Source organism: Halichoerus grypus, chromosome 3 (assembly GCF_964656455.1).
Source record: "Halichoerus grypus chromosome 3, mHalGry1.hap1.1, whole genome shotgun sequence".
In the NCBI taxonomy this organism is placed as follows: Eukaryota; Metazoa; Chordata; class Mammalia; order Carnivora; family Phocidae; genus Halichoerus; species Halichoerus grypus.
The window spans coordinates 183,773,935-183,795,350 of NC_135714.1; the positions used below are offsets into that span (position 1 = coordinate 183,773,935).

At 37.3% G+C, this 21,416-nt stretch overlaps 1 protein-coding gene across 3 annotated transcripts in view; it reads right to left on the reverse strand.

Moving 5' to 3' along the window:
* Positions 1 to 20,819, reverse strand: part of DLC1 (DLC1 Rho GTPase activating protein) — a 390,592-nt gene extending 369,773 nt beyond the window's left edge. For all 3 annotated transcript variants that reach the window (XM_036077117.2, XM_078069671.1, XM_036077164.2), the window contains exon 1: positions 19,797 to 20,819. In XM_036077117.2, the coding sequence (XP_035933010.1) occupies positions 19,797 to 20,816 (1,020 nt within the window). In that variant the 5' untranslated portion in view covers positions 20,817 to 20,819. The remainder of the gene's footprint in view (positions 1 to 19,796) is intronic.
* Between the last annotated feature and the right edge of the window lie 597 nt (positions 20,820 to 21,416).

Genomic DNA, 21,416 nt, shown 5'->3' on the forward strand with positions numbered 1-21,416 from the left:
TTTATATCTGACTATACTATGTTGAATAAACTAGAATAAGAGAAAAAAAACTGGATCCAGAGAGATAGCAAGGGATTTATTATAGTACCTCCTAATGCTGAGATGAGTGTGTGGGTAGGATGGAGACATGAGAAGTGGAAATAAATGATTCCTACAGGAAACATGGATTCCTACAAAAATCATTGGGAGATCACACACCAGTTACCTATGCTATCCAAATTTCCTTAGTCATAACAAGGAAGGGGAACCAAAATCACTAAATTGTTAAGAAAAATCAATAGCAGGGAAACAGACTGCTGCACAGAAAGAAATAATTCAGGTAATACCAACTCCACATTAAAAACCTCTAAACCTCACATTAAATTATCCCTATAATTAGTGTTCTCAGAGAGGTTTAAGAGAATGCTCCATCTATAAACATGAACACATTACTATCAAAGAGCAAGCAGAGAACATACTCCATATGCTTCACCATCCCTCTTGCTACACATATGAGGTCTCAGCTCCATCTAAGCCCAATCCCTCCACTGGCCACTGGGTTGCCTCCTCCTTTACCAGTTCAAGGACATCATTCCTAGAGCTGCTGCCTTTCTTGTAGCAATGATATTTCTTCTACTGGGTCATTTTTTGAGCTTCCAAATATGACGGACAAATATCTCCCATTAAACGTTAAAAACAATTCTCTCTTGACTCCACATCCTCTTCTGGCTTTCACCCTCTTCCTTCATTTTCTTTTACAGAAAATATTAAATCATTATTTAATAGCTGGCTCTGCTTACTTTCTTCAATTCCTGACCCCCCTTTTGCTCTTGAACCCTCTGAAAGCAAGCATCTCCCCCCACCAAACTATGAACAAGACAGCCAATGGATTTTATGTTGTTAAATGCCACATTTCTTCTTGATCTACCCACAACATTTGAAATACTTGATTTCACTCCCCTTTTAGAAACAGTTCCTTCACATGGCTGCTAAGATCCTACTCTTTGATTCTGGTCATTCTTTTGTTCGTTCTAGTCCTTAGTTGGCATACTATTCATTTGTTGGATTTACTTTCTGCTTTCCTATATTAGAAAGTAAATCCTTGAGAGCGAAGATGTTATTTTTTTTTTTTTTTAAAGATTTTATTTATTTATTTGACAGAGAGAGAGACACAGCGAGAGAGGGAACACAAGCAGGGGAGTGGGAGAGGGAGAAGCAGGCTTCCCGCGGAGCAGGGAGCCCGATGCGGGGCTCGATCCCAGGCCCTGGAATCATGACCTGAGCCGAAGGCAGACGCTTAACGACTGAGCCACCCAGGCACCCCCGAAGATGTTATTTTTTATCTCTTACATCCAGAAGAGTGCTTGGCACACAGTAAGTGCTCAATAACTGTTTATCAACTAGGTAATTAAATGACAAAAAGAAAGAGCTATGTAAGTTAAAAATAGAATTGAAATAATAAATTTTTTCCTTTTTTTTTATAATGTTATGTTAATCACCATACATTACATCATTAGTTTTTGATGTAGTGTTCCATGATTCATTGTTTGCGTATAACAACCAGTGCTCCATTCAGTACGTGCCCTCTTTAATACCCATCACCAGGCTAACCCATCCTCCCACCCCCCTCCCCTCTAGAACCCTCAGTTTATTTCTCAGAGTCCACAGTCTCTCATGGTTCGTCTCCCCCTCCGATTTCCCCCCCTTCATTTTTCCCTTCCTGCTATCTTCTTCTTTTTTTTTTTTTTTTTAACATATAATGTATTATTTGTTTCAGAGGTACAGATCTGTGATTCAACAGTCTTACACAATTCACAGCGCTCACCATAGCACATACCCTCCCCAATAATAAATATTTTAATGGACAATAAATGGTAAAATGAATCTATCTGAAGATTCAAGTTGCTGATCTGGTCCAGTGAGTCGAGGAAATCTCAGAGTAAATAATGCAAAAATTCAACGAAGTGTTAAATAATAGATAGAAGTTAAGAGACATAGACACAGGTTATTCAAAAACATCTAATGGGAATTCTGGGCAGAAACAAGGGGAGGTGGCAGTACTCACTAAAATATTGTAAGGAGTATTTCCTAAGCTGATGAAAGACATAGCTTTTCAGATTGAATGATCTTAGTAAACAACAGTTTGCATTCAAAAGCAGCAAAAGTATTCATAGTCACATCCTAGTAAATTTTATAACTCCAAGGATGAAGAATATACCTTAAGAACATCCAGAGATTTAAAAATAAGTTACTAAAACCAAGTTATCAGGGTGGCATAGATCTTCATATCTTATATACTGGGTCACAGGAGAGTCAAGGAATGTCATCAAGATTCTCAAGGCAAAAAAAAAAAAAAAGGAAGAGAGAGAGAAAGAAAAGGAAAAGAAAAAAAAGAGCCTAGAGTTCTAAACCTGTTTAATCATTAATTAAAATATGGAACAAATAACAACCCTTATGGATATAAAAGAACTTAAAAAATAATCATAATTATGTGATAAAGTTATTTAAGGACATGTGTCAACCAAATAAATAAGAATATAAGAAAGCTAAAGAACATGGAAACACAAAAGATGTGTGACATAGAAAACGGGAGCAAATCAGAAGGATTTTAAAATAAAATCTATTAGACCTCAATGCCTGGGTGATCTCCCTTTTAATGACAAGATTTACATCTGCTTCTCTGTGATCCGATTTTACTGTTTTGTTTTATTTTTTTTTTTTTTCCTGGAATGGATATTTACATATTATAAAGCCTTTTGTGGATTTTGAATTTTATAAACATGAATGATTAATTTTAGCCACAAGAGAGAATGTATATGTTAAAGCCTTGAAAATATAAAAATTATACTATCAACAAAAATTGGAAGACAGAATGGGGGAGAAGAGGTAGACCAAGAGACAAGTGCTAATTTTCTAAACTTTCAAATGGAAATACAATACGATTTAAAATGGATAATCAACAAAAGGACAAATAAGCATTTACTTAGCAGGCATATTCATGAAGGCAAATACCAGAGGAACTAAAAATACATAAATAGGGACACCTGGATGGCTCAGTCAGTTGGGCATCTGACTCTTGGTTTCAGTTCAGGTCATGATCTCAGGGTCCTGAGATTGAGTCCCACATGGGGCTCTGCATTCAGCGGGGAGTCTGCTTGGGATTCTCTCCCTCTGTCCCTCCCCCCACACTCTCTTTGTCTCTCTCTCTCTCAAATAAATAAGTAAAATCTTTTACAAAATACATAAATAATAAAAATCAGTAGGTACAGGGGAGAAACTTTGAACTAGTATGAAAACACTAAATTCCACCGAAAGTAAGTTTTTGATGATAGAAAATTTGTCAGCCATTGTTTTAGTCCATTACATCGTTTGTGCTTAGCATAATATAAGCGATTGTTATGGGTTGAATGTCAACTTCATATGTTGACAATTTATGAAGTTGTAGTAGAGTAGGATGGACCTCCATTCCCACATGACTAGTGTCCTTACAAAAAGGGGAAATCTGGACACAGACACACACAACACCATGTGGACATTAAGGCAGAGATCAGATGATTGTCCATAAGCCAAGAACCCTAAAAATTATCAGCAGACCATCAGAAGCTAGGAGACAGGCACGGAAAAGCCAACAGAAGGAACTAACCCTACTGACACCTTGATCTCAGACTTTTGGTCTTCAGAATTGTAACAATAACTTTCTACTGTTGAAGCACGCAGTCTGAGGTACTGTGTGACAACAGTCCTAGCAAACTGTTATGGCAGTCAAAGAATACTTGTTAAATATATGAATGAAATATCTTTCATAAGTGAACATCATAAATTCTATGTACTGTCACTAATTTATAAATATTTAAAAAGTATATATTTATAGTTATTTAGGTAATGAACCAGAATTGGAGACAATTGACAATGGTAGTCTGGAAAAATGGGACTAGTCAGAGAAGAAATTTAACTTTCATTTTATACTTTTTTTTTTTTTTTTGCTATATGCATGTATCACTTATACTTATAAAAAGATAAAAATATGGAGTTGGTAAATAAATCAATGTTATCTTACTGGAAGCATCTTTTCTCGAGTTAAGCACCGAGATAATTTAAGGCTTGGAATTGATTCAGGGATTTTTACTTCATATAATTACTTATAATTATGGAAAGCATGCTATCTCTCAAACAAAGTAAGTTACATTCTCTGTAGAAGTGTCCTCATGTTATTGGCTATAGTTTATAGTTATTTTTATTACAATTTCCAAAGAACTATCAGATAAAATTAAAGATGAGGAAATATAGTGTGAGGCGATTAAGTGATTTAATTGGAACAAGAAGAGAGTGAAAAAGTAGTGTGAATTATTACTGTACACTAAGGTAATGCTCAACGTGCTGTGCCTGTCTTCCCTCACTCACTCGTTCTACAGAAATGTAGTAAGTGCATCCTATATGCCATGCACACTCTAGGCATTAGGGGGAGAATGGTGAATAAACTGGGTATGCTAGTCCCTGATTTCAAGGAATTTCCTATGATGTGTAGGTTTATGTACTACAGAAGTCCCCCCACCTGCCCCACTTACCCACTGGGGAAACGTTCCAGGACCCTCAGTGGATTCCTAAAACCGCGAATAGTACCAAACCCCTTAGGTACTGTTTTTCCCTATACATACATACCTCTTATAAAGTTTAATTTATTAATTAGGCACAGTAAGAGAGTAACAACAATAATGAAATAGAACAATTCTAACAATATACTATAATAAAAGTTATTTGACTATTGCCCCTTTCTCATAATATCTTATTGTACTGTACTCACCCTTCCCGCGAGGACGTGAGATGATAAAACGCCCACAGGGCGAGAGTACGTGCGGTGATGACGTAGTTCGCGGGGCCTATGCTGGCGACTACTGACGTCAAGATTCTGCGTCAGAAGGAGGAGCCTCGCTTCCAAAGGCAACTGGCTGGGGGGTAACCAAAACCGCGGATAAGGGGGGACTACCGTAGTTTCCTGAGGCTGCCTCTAATAAATTAGCACAAACTTAGGGCCTTAAAAGTACAGATTTTTTTTTTTTTTTGGAGAGGGAGTTGGGGGGAGAGGCAGAGGGAGAGGAAGAGAAAGAATCTTAAGGAGGTGCCATGCTACTCAGCGCAGAGCCTGAGGTGGGGCTTGATCCCAGGACTCTGCGATCACGACCTGAGCCAAAATTGAGTATCAGACGCTTACCTGACTGAGCCACCCAGGCACGCTCAAAGTACAGCACTTTTTTCTCTCACAGTTCCTGAGGCCAGAAATCAAAGTGTGTTGGCAGGGCTGTGCTCTCCCAGAAGGCTCTGTGAGAGGACCCTTCCTTGCCTTTTCCAGCTTCTGGAAGCTCCAGGTGTTCCTTGGCTGCCTAGTTCCAGTCTCTGCCCCCATCTTCTCATGGCCTTCTGCTCTGTGTCTGTTGTCTCTTTTGTCATGTATAAGGACACTTGGCATTGGAGGTAGGGTTCACCCAGGTCATTCAGAGTGGTCTCATCTTGAGATTCTTAATTACATCTCCAAAGACCCTCTTCCCCCATCAGGTCACATCCACAGGTTCCCGATTTGGATATGCACATACTTTGGGGGGGCTCCACAATTCAGTCACTACGATATGGATAAGTGAATAGGTTAAGTCCAACCCAGTGTGCTAAGTGCTAGGCTAAGATACGTACAGGGGGTCACAGCACACACAGACGACACCTGGAAGGAAGGAGGCCCCAATTCAGGCTGAGGGGTTCAGGGGAGACTATTTGAGTGAAGTGACATGTGAGGTGCGACCTGAAGAATGCCAGGGGCAGGACGGTGGGCTGGGCGAGCTTTCTGGGGGAGAGCGAGCATATGCTGAATTCAGGTCACAGAGAGGAGTTTAATGTGGCTGTAAAATGTGAGATGAGGAGAAGCACAGAAGAAACTACAAAGGTGAACAGGGCCCAGAATGTGACTGTCCTTGAAAACCGTGTCTAGCATATTGGAATGTTAAAGCTACGGAGGGGAATGGGGCAGATTTGCATTGGATAAAGATAATTTGGAGTGCAGCATGAAGTGTGTGAAGTGCGGATTTGTGGTTTTTAGGACTGGAATCCGAAGAAATCAGTTAGGATGATGTTGCAGTAACTTGAGCAAGAGACGGTTAGGGGATTAAAGGGAGAGGGATGAGAAATACTGAGGATGGAGAATTATTATATTCATAACTATTGTTAGTTACTGCTAAACTCACAGGTGTATCTCTACGAGTGTTTCTAAAGTGAAGATGTATTCCAAAGCTCTCAACTTTTCATCTGAGCTTTCTTTCTGGCTCTATGACTAGCGCAGAGAGAGAGAGAGAGAGAGAGAGAAACGGAAAGAGAGGGGAGGAGAGGTAACAATACGGATCTAGCAACCGTTTTTAATAAACATTTTGAATTTCTGAAACACATCTTTTACAAATGGATTGATTTCCTTCCGTTCTTAGAGCTGTGGATACACTTTAATTGGCACCGCTCCAAAGTAAACTTGACTTTTTAAACCCCTTCCTAAGTGAAAGGATGGGACTATACATTTGGGGGGTGGATATTGCTTATGACTCACTCTTAATTATATGTACCTGTTTAGTTCTTTTGGTTTCAAAAAGTTTTCATGAGAAGGTTAGGAATGCAGAAGGGTGTTATCAAAGTGGCAGTGGAATTCTGTGCAGAAAGAACGGAGGCGGCAGCAGGGGCAGAAGGTAAATATGTCACTTTGAACATAAGCAGTCCCTCAAGGCAAACAGTAGTGCGTTTCGGGAAAAATCTGCCTGCAGCTTCTCACCTGGGTGCCCACTGCCCCTGACAGGGGTGGTACATAATGACTGACACATGGAAGCAAGACCACCGGGCATCAGTGAGTGGACTGGCCAGCAACTTCAGCGGATTAAATGCTTGTGAATTTGCTAATAATTCCTTCAGAATCAAGTTTTATCGTTAAGTGGTTGAAATGGTAACAATTACTTGAAAACACTGTGTCAAGTATAACTCTGGATTTGAAATGCAGAACCATCACCACAAAAATCCATAGTCAAGGTTATTATTCACTGCAAGTGTGTCGCCTACCCCTCTTTGGTAGTTTAAGCATGACTTTGTGGCTGTTTTACATTCCCTTCCAATAGCAGCGGTTCCTAGGTTCGACTAACACACTTCGACTATTCGCTTCTTAGTAGAGACTGAGACTCTTAACATTTCTTCCACGAGCCTGCCTCCATGTTATGTAGGAAATCAAACCACAGTGTGGGCATTTTTGTTATTCGCAGTATTCTGTTTTAGTCTCTCATCATAAACAATGGATTTTACATGACTTCAATGTACGTTGATAACAAATAGTAGCACACAAATTTTCCTTCTTCAAGACTGCAGCTCTTCTTGCCCTTCTTTACCATCCTCCCTTATCTCCAGCAACTTTATGTCACCAAGTTTCATTCCAATGACTTGTACGGTAATTGGAGCTCCAGCCAAGTATTGTACAGTGCTCTGACTTTAGAATACTGGAAGCACAAATATTGGGCAGCAGCTCACATGGATAAGTGACTATATCAGCATTGTGACTTATCTATTGACATCTCCTGAGTAAATCTGGTCCCCTTAAAAATGAAAAGATTTATGTGAAAGTTAGAAATTAAAGTTTGTAATCAACTGGCTTCCTGTAAGCAATTACGACTATTGCCTATTTATTTTCTATCAATAAAATAAATGATCTCAGGGTTCAGGTTTGGAAATTTAGGATTACAATAAGTATAATGTATTGCATGTGAAGAACAGATTTATTTCCATTTTAAGTTGCCCAGAATAGGCTGATGGACAATTTCGCATGCTTTTTATTTCTAGTCTATGTCAAATTTTAAGTATAAAAATTTAGTGCTTTACATAATCACTAGTATGCTTAAGAAATTTGCATGAAGATTATACCGAAATCTGCTGGCTAATTTCCTTTCTCTCCTTGCCTCCTTAATGATTGCTCACAGTATGGAACTTGTTTGAAATACTTTTCAGCTTGTTTAAAATTTATCATGCCTCAACCCAAACACTGAAGACATCTGAGAGAAACCACTTTGTAACTTCTAAGTGGATAGAGATAATATTTATGATATAAGCCTATGTTGATCACAGGGAAAGAGTACAGAATAATTGAATTAAATGAAAATTCATGCCTCAAGAAAGAGTAACTTTTTAGTATAAAACTAGAAACCAGGAGAAGCTGAGAAAAATAAACTTTATTTTAGACTCTATTTTCAGTTTTTTAAAAATATATTTTATATTCTTGTCAGCAGATACCTGAAATGGTAGTTAAATTCTTAAAGCTGTGGGTTTTTTTTTTCTTTTTTGCACACCAAGTGGACAAATGTCTGAAATAGAAGGATAAAACATTTCTTTTCATCGTTCAAAAAAACCTTAATATTAGGTTTGTGTTACATTTTGATGTTGGCCAATTCTTTCTGATTACTTTTAAATTATAGCTTCTCCATGATAATATGCAACTCAGCATCTTCTCCGTGGGGCAGCAACTTTACGTTGGTAACAGGACATACCACTATTAACACTCTAAATTATAGCCCCTTGTCCTTGTCAATACACACACATTATTCCAGTTAAAGTGAAATGCAAGAATGTTCAAAGTCTCTTCCAGCTGGAACATTCCATGAACCTATGAAAAGCAAATTCTGTCTCTCATCCCATATTTGTTTGTAGGATGCTGCCTACACCAATCTAGTCAAGCAGACAATGTCTTGCTTGTTGGGTAAATGAACATGTGACAGGATGTTAAGCATCATGCTACTATCTTACAGCAAGATGAAGACAAAATGCAAGGGATGTTATTGAGAAATGGGTCAAAATTAACGTCCTGATACCCAATGGCAAATACATCCTGGGAGAAATAACAACTCTGCACCCAAGAGCTCAGCTATTTGTTTCTTAATGTAGGCACTGGTCTGCTGTGTTGACCAAACTTCACTTCCCTGTGCCTTTGGTGGGAGGGTGGAGGAGTGAGAAAATGGTCCATTGACCTTGAAGTTGATATTTACCACAGAGGCCTCGCCTGCATCTGGTTTCCTTTTACATCTCCCTTGGAAACATGTGGGAGTAGAACACCCCCAGCCAACTTGCAAATGTCCCTGTGGTAGTGACCACTTACTTCCTCTGTGTTTTGTCACATCCTCTACTCCAAGTCTCAATAAAGACTGCATTGTTGCAGGGAGCCAAATACGGCATCTCAGATTGTGCCTGATTATTGCAGTCATTGAAAATTAATTTATACAGGTATGTAATTTTTATATATGTATTATATATATTAATTTACATCTATGTATATACTTATATAATATTTTCGTTCAGTAAACATATTTTATCCTTAATATTCCGCTTACAGGCTTTAGACACTTCACAATTCTCTTAAGAAAAAGTTGAACTCATTCAAAAATTCATAGGATGGATTTTATGCTACAAATTGATACGATCTAAATAATATTTAAATCACAGTGTTAAAAACGAAGGTTGTCATCAGCACACTGAGCGTGAGCCCCAATCTTTCACTGTGTAAAAACAGAGGAGGAACGGCATGGTCAGAGTGCTGTCCTCTGCACACATTGTCATCCATCAGACAATTCACATCACTCAGAGAGACTGTGGGCTCTTATTATTAAAGAATTCCTTTATTTAAACTCAAGGAAGATGAAAATTGAAATTTGACCTTTTATCAATATTCATGAAGCACATTTCTCATCTGTTATACTCCGACTGAAATACCTTTGGGTACCACTTCAAAGTGGCTCTAAAGAAAATTTTCAATTGTATCAGGCCAGTATGTGAGTGGAATGTGAAACATCGTAATCAGAATTGAATTTTTAACAAGCAAGGAATTATTCTCTTGCTTTTTTACTTCTTACATTTTTAGTCAATTATGCTTTTAAATCACCTTGTTATGATTGCCCATCATAAAAAATTAATTAGTAGCACTCCATAGGTGATTCTTACATATCTATGAGACTATGAAAATTATTGAGAATCACTGTCTCATCACCATTTTATAGTTGAACCATTTTGTGAGTACATCTCCCAATAACGTTTTAGTCATCAAGCAAATGTCCACGTTCTTCATTTCACTTTTCTGCTAACCAAATACTAGCTGGGAGCAAATTAACACAGCTAGCTTTTTTTTGGGGGGGGGGGGACTCATTAGTATACTGAAATCTGATTATTTATTTATTTATTTATTTAAAGTTAAGTGAGCCCAGAAGCTAAAAACCTAAGTTTGAAAACAAAGTTGCTTTGCCTAAGCTAAAGCATGGCATATGAAGTACTGTCCTCCTCTTTTGATGTTTATATCCCCATGAAATAGTTTGCAAAAGATATCTTAGCATTTAAAAGTGACTGTTTACAAAATGGCTTTCTTGAAGTATTTATTTCATTTACTCCCTAAGACTGAAACCTGTGTATTTAAAGAAAATAAAGTTTTACTCCTCAAGAACATTTAAAGTAGAGACAGAGAGATTCCTCTCCTTCATTCTCACAACGGCACTGTCTTTGCATTCCTCAAAGCGCAGCTCAGGCATCACTTGGTGAAACTTTCTTTGACTTCCTCACTAGGGACAGAGTCCCTCTCCTAGCCTGTAGTGCTCCTAGCTCCACAGATTTTAATACTTTCTACCTTGGGTTAGGTTGAATTATGATGTTAATGTACTTGTGGTTCCAAACATAATATCATATTAGGTTCTAAAAGGAATAGTTTAATTAAAATTAATTTAACTGAATATTTTGTTGTTATTTATGTTATTATGTTACATTGCCCTTTCAATATGTAAACTCCTTTAGGTAAGGATGCATATATGATTTTTATTTGGATCTTATACCACACATGACAAAGTGCTGGGACAGGGAAGGTCCTTAATATTTTAGTTAATGAATACATATTCCAGGCCTTACTGTATAATGATATTTAGATAGCAAAGATGTCCATGAGGATTGACTTATTTTCTAAATCCTCTCTCAGGTTTTGTCAGTCTTTCCCCACACCTGTTCTCAGACAGTTCATCTTACTCTCAGATCTACAGGACAATTTAGTAAAACAAACAAACAAACCACAACTATTGCTACTAATAGCTAAAGTCCATGGTGTTGTCTACCTGTCATGTAGTGTTTTCATTACTTCTCTATATTAACATTCACTCTTCCTAACAACAGAGTGACGTATTCCATTATACAGATGAAAAAACTGAGGCACAGAGAAAATCAGTGACATACAAGATTACAAAGCTACAAGTGAGGGAAGCACCTTGGTTTCAGAGTCCACTGGCTTAATTACTTATGCATACCCACGGTGTAGACGGTGTGGAGACTTACCATGGGCCATGCAGCACTCCAGAAATCTCCAACTAAAGTGGCTACTGACCCTGGCTGCTATTTATGCTGTGAATATAGATTCTGCCTGCAATTTTTCAGTTATGTAATTGTCAATTCACCTTGAATTTTGGTTAAAAAATGGATTGTTACAGGAATTGTACTGGGTAGTTTGTTTAATCACATTTTCTATCTCATTTAATGTTCTAGCAACCATGTGATGTAGGGAATGTTGTCTTCATTTTTTTTTTAGGGACAAATCAGCTTTACAAAGACTAAATGACACCCTGCAATTTAGACTCTGCTCTTTCTCCTCATCAACAGCTTATTCTCTCGGTTAGAAAATCAAGGTCAGACTGGGGCACCTGAGTGGCTCAGTCGGTTGAGCGTCTGCCTTTGGTTCGGGGCATGATCCCAGGGTCCTGGGATCGAGCCCCACAGTGGGATCCCTGCTTAGCAGGCCCCTGCTTAGCAGGGAGCCTGCTTCTCCCTCTACCCCCTGCTTGTGCTCTCTCTCTCGCTATCTCTCTCTCTCTCAAATAAATAAATAAATAGATAAAATCTTAAAAAAAAAACACAATCAAGTTCAGACCAAGCCATTCATTTTCTAGACCAAATAATAATGCTATTTCAACTTTTTTTTTTAAAAACCTCTGGGTTAACTTTTAATGTATATAAAAACCCTTAATGTATATAAAATCCTTTTGAAATTCCAGTGGCTCAAAAAATAGAACCCCAAATCGAAGAGTTTGATGAATCACTAGCTTTATTCCTGTGCCAATGCAGAAACAGAACTAAAAAAAAGAATAAGTGTATTTTCTTCTTTGCTTATGTTTCCTTTGAAAATTGTAAGGCTATCTCTAAAATAGCACTATAATTTTCTTGACAGTTAGAACATTATCTGTGGAATAGAGATCTTGTTGGCAGCAGGGATAAGTACTTTATTTCTAAGAGCACGAGCCAGAAAGTGAACAGAGTCTGTTGGCACCACTGAACTTAGTGCCCAGATAACAGAGGCAGGGTCCTGTTCCATAGGCGACGTTAGTTATCCCAACTTTTGTGGATATTGGCATTTCTTGGAGGGACGCAGCCAAAGCCTATGATGGTTTTGTTGGTATTAAAAGATTAATAAGCTGGTCCTGGTTTATAGTAACAGAAATCCATGAGGAAGAAACTAAATCAGTTTTACTATTACGATAGCCTCTAATGTGCAATTGGCTCTGAAATACCCATTAATTATTTAAAATAACATCATAAACATGTATTAATTCTTGCTCCAATAAACTCTGATGTTGGGTTAATGTGAATTTATTAATGATCTTGCTACTAATAATGTAAATTTGCAGTTTGGGTCCAAGTCACTGCTTGGATCAGAGGCTCATCACACATCATAACTACTTTAAAAAAAAAAATATCTGGAACAAGAAACATCCAGATCTAATTGCTGTCATTCAGAGTATATTTTTCTGCCTTAGAGGCACCTGGCAGCAAATCTCCCTACTTCATGTGGTTTTCACGATATAAATTACAAAGAAATTTACTATTGTCTGACACTTTCTAAACAAATCCCTTAATCTCTCCTACTCATTTGTCTTTCAATCTCTTACTCTATTTTTCCTGTCATCTCCCCTCCACTCCATCCCCAACTTCCTCAGAATGACATGAACCAGAAAAGTTGGAGAATTTCTGAACCAGTGGCTTCCCAACATTTTTGATCATGTGCTCCTCAGTGACCATGTGTATGTTATTTACTTATAAACTGTAACATATACTTTTGTATTTATATATCTTATAAAATATATATAAAATTAAAGGATAAATTAAAAATCAATGTGAATGAATATTCTAATATTTTCCTCCTCTACACTTACTCTTGCCCATTCGTCTCTGGAAATAACTGAGTAGATTCTAAATAACATTAACCCCCATGATTTCTCTGTACTGGATTAGTTACAATGAATTAGTTGTTTTGAGACAAACAGTGATAAGAATCAAACTTGAAGGTTGCCTCACAGACCCAGATTTTACATAGTTCTTTTCTCCCTCTTCCCTCATGCTCTGTTTTAGCATGGAACTAGCAGGGAGCACAGATAGGAGATTATGGTACAAAGCATGTGATATCTGGTTTCTGATGTGGGTTGTATGGTTCCATTTCTTCTACATCTTTATACGTATGCTCTAGACACCTGATTTTGTTTTCTGAAAATAAATCCTTTACCATGACAGGAATATTCATTCATTCAAACACTTATGAATAGAGTTCTAAGCCTTGGGCTGAATGATATAGACACAAATTTGAACTGCTGCAGACACAAAACTGCCCCCACCAAGCTTAGGCTTTAGTTAGCAATGGTGCGATCAAATGGTTCTATAGTAAATGTTATAAAAGAGATGTCTTCTATGATGAAGAGAGAATCAAGCAACTAATCTGGCTGAGGAGATTTGGGAAAGTCCCCCCAAAGGGAAACTATTTGAGGAACTTGAAATAGCTCATCAGGGCTTTACCTTCAGCCTGGTAAATATAAAGCCAGGCAGGGCTGGCTCTATTCAGCGGAGTTCCTCAGGTGAACTGATAATAACAATAATTTATTTCCACCTGCTCTATAATCACTGGACTCAAATTCACGTTCCTTGTCTCCTCCTTAAACTCCTGCTGGTGATAACCGCAATTGCATCGTGCTGAAATAGGATCTGATTCCAGCCTTCTACAAATCCAGTTTTTGTCAAGGACTTGTTGCTTTTCCTTGCAATTGATTGGGGCTTCTTGGTATCCTATCATAGCTTATCCTTCTCTCTTTCTATCTCTCTTTCTCCTTTCCTTCTCCTCCTCTTCCTGTGCCCCACCCCTTCTCTCTTTCTCTTGCACTACTGTTCCCTCCCTGTGATGCTAGCCTTATGTGTTAGTCAAACAGAAGTCTTACTTGGGAACTCCAGCAGTGTTTCAGGGACTACATGCATCACCATGTAAGGAACCGCTATCTGGCTCACAGTGGTATACCAGATACATGGAATGGGGCTGGTCTTATCAGATACTATATCTGATGTTATCTTTTATCATATAATTAAATGTGTTTTTCTTCTTTATGGTGGTTTTAGGGGAATCATGTTTATTATAAGGCAAAATATTTGAGCCCCAAATACTTGCAAATATGTTTTTGGCTTTCTAGTTGTTTGTAAGGCAAAAACCAGTTTAAATGGCATAAAATAATTTGATGGTTTTCAGTGGCCTAACAACACAAAATGAGCTATTAGTGAAGTTACCAGATGTACCTGGGACACAAACCCAGCTAAAATATGGCCGGGAAGACCTAGCATTAACTCTCTACATGCCAACTCTCCACTGGGTAATGACTTCTCTGCCAGCCCTAAGCCTTGACCTAGGGAAACGACATTTAAAAACAATACAATCTACTCAATGAGACTGTGTCTTTAAAACCCATGTGAACTTAGTGTAAAATCATACTGTTATTATGAATCTATCTGCAAAGCTATATATACTTTCCCTGCTTTCTAGTCCTTCCCTCTTTGTCAAATGATACTAGGCTTATTAACAAACTCTAATTCTCCCACTAGTCCTTGCTTTCATTCAACATATCTTAGGGCCTTAGCTTATCCATCCTTTCGTTTTTTATTTCTTAGACAATCTTTTCCTTCCCTTTTATATTCTTCCAGCTGGCTTCCTATCTTTGTCCATTCTATCTTTTGCGTAATTTACTATGTTCTTTATGTCACCCATCGGTCAATGACAGCCTCCTCATGCTACAAGGCTCCCACATAGGCATTCAGGGGACAGAAAAAAACAAGAAGGTCATAGAAAGGAATGAGAAGGTCATTTCAAGTATGAGTGCACTTTTCCTGAATTTAGACATATTTTGGAGATAGGGTAAGGAGGACATCCTTGATTTTATCAGTCATTTCTAATTAACGTATTACATTTGTCCAGAGATAAAGTACAGTATAATGTTTTGCTCCTGGGAAGTCTTCCACAAAAAAAGTGCAGCATTTGGTCAACATCACTTTGAATTGTTTCTTAACACAGAAAGATATTCTGTAGTGTGAAATTAAATCAAGTATTTATAGAAAATACCACAGAACATATAGCAGCCTGTTTATTCCTTTCAGGACATGCCATTATATACTGGAATATATTTATGGGAGGGTGTTGTTCTTCAACATATTTAATGTTATGAGTTAGCCCTCATTATAAAATTTCTCCTTCTTTGATAATAGAATTTTTAGCAGACACCTGCTTATCCAGAATACAGGCTCCATTTCTCAGCCCTTATTGCTAGGTGTGGCCATGCAACTAAAGTCTAGCACGTGAAATATGAGAGAAAAAGAAGTGTGTCCCTTCTGGGTTCTGCCTTTACATAGGAGTGTGTCCAACCCTGTACTCTCTCTTTTTCCCACTGTACTATTGACTTGACTATCAATAAGGGATCAAGGTGGTAGAGCAGTTAGATCAAAGAAGCCTAGGGTTTTGAAAACATAGAGGCTACATATTGGTCCAGAACTCTTTATACCCAATTATTATGTGTATGTGAGCATAAAGATATTGTTTAAGTCACTTTTATGCTGGTTTTCTACAACAGCAGTCAAAAGTACAGCATAAATGATATAGTTTAGTTTATTGTTGGAATGTGAGATTTTTGTTCGGATGTGGAATTAGGTGTCTTCTCAAGGTTCAGATCATTTTTGCATATTTTGGAGTTTATATTGCTTTGTAATATGGTTTATGTTTTATGTGAGCAGATAAAAATATGTTCATACATTTATATAATATCATGGTTATGCAAAACTTTGGGGACTATTGAAATAGTCTCTAGAGAAGACTGAATTTTGAACTCTCTTTAATTAGCTAACCACCATCGAGAATAAATATACTATTTCTTTAAAAAAGTCTAACCTCAACTCTTTCCCTACATATTTTCCATCTTCACATCTCATTTGGTTTAAAGAGACCACTTCTTAGACTGACTCCCTCCTCCAGATTTCTGTGGAATTTGTCTCTGAGAATTGCTCTTAACCAGCTGCCTTACCCCCAAAGACCCACCCACACTCTATAAGCGCTGGTCATATGCCACACGACCTTCTGACCCGTTTGCTAATGTCTGTTCCTAATCTACTTGGTTTTCCTTTGATTTCAGTGGCTTCAATTCAATGATGTGTTTCACCATATTTAAGAGAATTATTAGCTTAAAAGATTAATATTTATATATCCTACAAATGCAGTCCTCTCCACTTGAGACTCTTAATAAATATATGTGTAGCTATCCGTGATGGCCAGAAATAACACTGGAAAACAACAAAAAAATACATCATGCAAAACAATGAATGCCTGCCAAGATTTATAGGTTTCAAGGAATGATAATGTATATCTGAAGTACAATGATATTTCAGTACCTTCTGAGGATCAGTCTTAGAAGCTCTACTTTAGTTTTCTTCTTTTTTCCAAGTCTTAGAATCTTGATTATATCATGACCCCCCCCAAAGAAAAATCATGCTCATAAATTCAATGAAGGATTTGTTTCACTCATATGATCATCAGATAGTAAGCTGATTAAAGTTCTCCCACTAAAATTTTATTAGCTTATATTCTACTTCACCTTTTCATGCACTAATATTAAAGCTGTCACCATGGCTGACAAATAGTTTTACAGATATAGACAATTAAGCAAATTCTTTTCGGCATCTGGTACCTAACACCTTAGACATAAAAATGTGGCTTATGTGTCTCCCCAAAAGGCCTATCTCTTTTTAAACGACTTTCACTGGCATTAGGAATGGAGTAGTTGATTGGAACTCTTGTCAGTATTTTGAAAAACTTTATAAATACTTGTTTCCATTTCGTAGGAGTGATGATAATCATAATAACTATTTAAGGGGTCATTTTGTGCCATGCAGAAAATGCTCCAAATAGTTTATGCATCTAATATTTTGTTTTTGTACTTTTGTTCATTGTATGTACTTCCCCCATAATCCTATCATCTTTTATAAAAATTATATAGGATAAAAGGTGAAAATCCTCTGCTTCTACACTTTTAGTTCTATTCTTTCAAAGTAACTGCTTTTAACAATTTTATGCCTATTTAGCCAGAATTTGCATTGTCTTATTTAATCATATAGAGAGATTTATACCCCTGTCCCTATTTATATCGATATATACAAATTTTGTCCTCTAAGGTTGGTATGTGCTAGACATAGTGGTGTGCTACTGCATTTTTCCACGTACACTATATCATGAGCATTATTAAGTTAATGCACACAGATCTCACTCTGTTTTTTTAAAACTTTTTTTTAAGATTTTATTTTTATTTATTTGACAGAGAGAGAGTAAGAGAGCACAAGTAGGGGGAGCAGCAGAGGGAGAGGGAGAAGCAGGCTCCCCGCTGAGCAGGGAGCCCGATGCAGGACTCGATCCCAGGACCCTGAGATAATGACCTGAGCTGAAGGCAGTCGCTTAACCGACTGAACCACACAGGAGCCCTCACTCTATTTTTTAATGGCTATATAGCATTCCAACTATAGATAAGCAATAATTAAACATTCTTTATTGATGGAAATTTAGGTTGCTTCTTTTTTTTGTCAGTAACATACAATATAATGATGAATATCTCTGCCCATATATTTTTATGAATTTGTTTTACTATTTCCTTTGGTAGAGTTCTAAAATGGCTAGTTGCCAATTCAAAGGTATTTTAATATTCATTCAGTATACAATAGAACAGAAATTCCTACAGACTTTGATTATTGAGGCTTCTCCCATAATCATACTTTTCCAGAGTAAATCCTAAACATGAAATTTTGCATTTAATCTGTTTATTACAAAGCATCCCGAATGAGCTATAGAGTCAAAGCAAATATTCGACCAGACAATGCCATAACACTTTAGAATGATGAAATGCTTTAAATAGAATATTTAAGTTAGAACTTGTAAATAGATTATAATTACAGCTCTCATAATGTAGCCATGCTATAGTGACATGTCCAAGAGCAAATTCTTTCCAGCATTCTTAGTATTGATATAAATGTCCAAGTGGTGAGCATATGTTTCTGGAATGTTTAATGTTTCTGTCGGCTGTTGGGTAGGGTTTGTCTTATTTTAGGGGAGCTCTGTCATAGGTCAGTTAATAATTTCTTATGTCATTATTGCATTCCCAACAGATTTGATAGGATAAATGGACATTTCTGAAAAAGTGACCAGAGCATGCCAATCATAACAACTTTATGGAGCATTAATATTTTAATACAATATATAAGGAAGGAGGAGTTTGCCAGAAGCACAGAATGCTCTGTTGTCATATAGTTTAAGCATACTGATCTTTGTTTTCAAGTCTTTGACTTCATTTAAACTAACTTATGATAAAACTATGGCTCTAGTTTGTTAGCAAAACCACAGTTTATGGAAACCAGACTTTTTTTTTTAACCACAAAGAGAGTTAGAGATTTTTTTCCTCGTTGTAGATAGCCCTAGTTGAACAGAACTAAGAACACTGGTTTTGTGTTAGGAGAACTGCAACTATGGATTAATATTATATCATAAGAGGGGGAAGGATGTTATCCAATCTGCAGGGAGTTTTCAATGCCAACGACCATGTTGGATTTATGGAAGAAATTATATTTGTACTTATATCAGGATGTAAAGCACTACATTGTTGGAAGAATTTGGAGAAAATCCTAAAGATAAGACAAACTTTGGCCAAGAGTCTACTAGCTAAACCATGCTTCCTGTAACTCCAATCTTTGCTTCTCTCACTTGGAAACTTCTTAGGGGAATATGGCATCTACAGGATTAGTCAAAGGGGCCTTGCATCAAGAATAATTTCAGTTACTGGCTCTTTCTGGTTAAGAGTTAAAGAAAAGTTGATACATCTATTGATGGCAAATCTGCCAGAATATTATTTAAAATAGTATCAGCATAAGGGGCGTAGGAGATACTGTTGCCTTTGTATAGTAAAGGAGTCCTTTTCCACATGTAATTCGTAGCCCTTTAATTATGATAAAACATACTTTTTAAAGGGAAGAAGAAATAAGCCCAAATAATTGACACTAAATAAAGAAAATACTATGACTTTCTTTCTTTCTAAAAACTAGAGAACACTCTTCAGATAGGCCTTGACCTAAGAGCTATCTGGCGGCTATTTAATCCCAATTAAAGAAAGCGAAACCAATTCTGAGGGAATGTTCATACATTTATATAATATCATGGTTATGCCATGATATTCCAGAATACAGTGCTCACAAACTATTATAAATCCTATTAGTGAAATGAATTGGTTATTATGATATTTTAATTTTTGCAGGTTTTGAAGGTTTCTCCAAGAAGATATCTCTGAATTATAGAGCTACACTATAGGGCAAAAGAAACATTCACATATCTCTTGAATCTGAGCAAAATAATAAGTGACGGCCACAGGGATATTTATAAAATCCCCAAAGCCAGATAATCTGTGCATGCATCTTACCTTTCTTTTGCGAAGCCTGACGGGGTTATCTGTGGGCTCCTGGGTGGCCAGAGTTTCCTTTAAGTGTAAACACTGCATGCCATCTCCTGAGCCGACCTGTGGGAGACTTTTGTTTTGATGTTCTGAGAAACCACTCTTCTTGAGGCCATTTTCAGCTGACATTCCACTAGGGCAGGAAGGAGGTTGCAGGAGGCAGCTTCCAGAATCTGCTTTTAATAATGGCAGTCCTCTGTCCATGCAAGGAAGAGCCAAGAACTCACCCTGTACTACGTCGCAGGTGTTTCTTCCATGTTCATCTTTAGGGAAGTCAAGTTTCCTTCGTTGCTGAGCAATTACAGCAGAATTAAACAATTGCTTCTCAGGCACAATATCTTTCACATTCGAAGAGTCACATGCATTTATCTTATTAGATGCATCTTTTCTTTCACTTAAGCTTATATCATTACAAAGCTCCAGGCTTTCACTTACAATGTCAACAACTTTTTTCTCCCCCCTTTCTTCTACTAGTGCCGAGTCAGATCCAGCAGCCATTCTCCAGGAATTACTTGGGTGACCTTCCATGATGGGCAGCATCTTTACTGAGGAGCCTGCTCCTCTGTTGCTATGTTTGTCTGATATTTTTTGTCCTTGGGCAGTTAACATCTGTTTATCATCTGTAATATATGGATTGGAATCGGTATCCTCATCAGAAACATGCACTAGTGTTTCTGTGCTGGCCTCCAGAGAAAAAAACTGATCTTCACCTTCGTGGCTGTCATTTTCATCCACCTCCTTTGAAATGTGACCCATGGGCCTCCCAGGAAAGTCTCTCAGCTCTGAACCATGGCAGCAGTCTGGTAGTGAAATACACCTCTCTTTACGATCCGCATTTAAAGATGCATCTTTTTCCATACTTGCCTGCAAGCTGTCAGCTACTAGTCCATGATGACATGCTGGGTTATAATCGTCAGAATTAAAAGGCTGTCCCATCCATTGGGTCACATGTTCTTCCCAGCTTCTCTTTCTGATAGCTACAGACATGTCATCGTAGTTTAACAACAGTTAGAGAGATACGTTCCATATGAGACTAAAGGAGATGGAACTTGATGAAAGATGACTTCATATGCACTGACTGAAGAAGAGAGTGAGTTTTGTCATTTCACCACCTATTAAAAAAATGTAAAAATATATATATAGTTCAGGATCATCATTCTCAAGTCAAAATATATGTTGGAAAAGAGAGCATTTAATCTGTGCTATGAAAGATTAAGTAAGAGATCTTACAAAGCTTCTATTCAATGGCTTTAATGATGTTACTTCTTTAAGAAGTCGCCTCACATTAGAACAAAATTTCGCATTTAATATTTCTGGTCAAAAAACAATGACAACACTTTAAATGCAGCTGGATTGGTTGACCTACTAATGAATGAAGATATAAGTACTGAATGTTTGAAACTCCTTTAAGAACATATTTGCATTGCAGGACTTAATAAAATTCACCAGAAGAAACTTGTTGCTTTAGCTTCCATGCTTTTGTGCTTTACTTTTATGAACACGAGTCCTTATAGAAATCTATTTGCTGTTTGGTTTGAATTGCAGCAAAGGCCACCAGGGAACCGTTCATGCAAAACTTGAGCCATA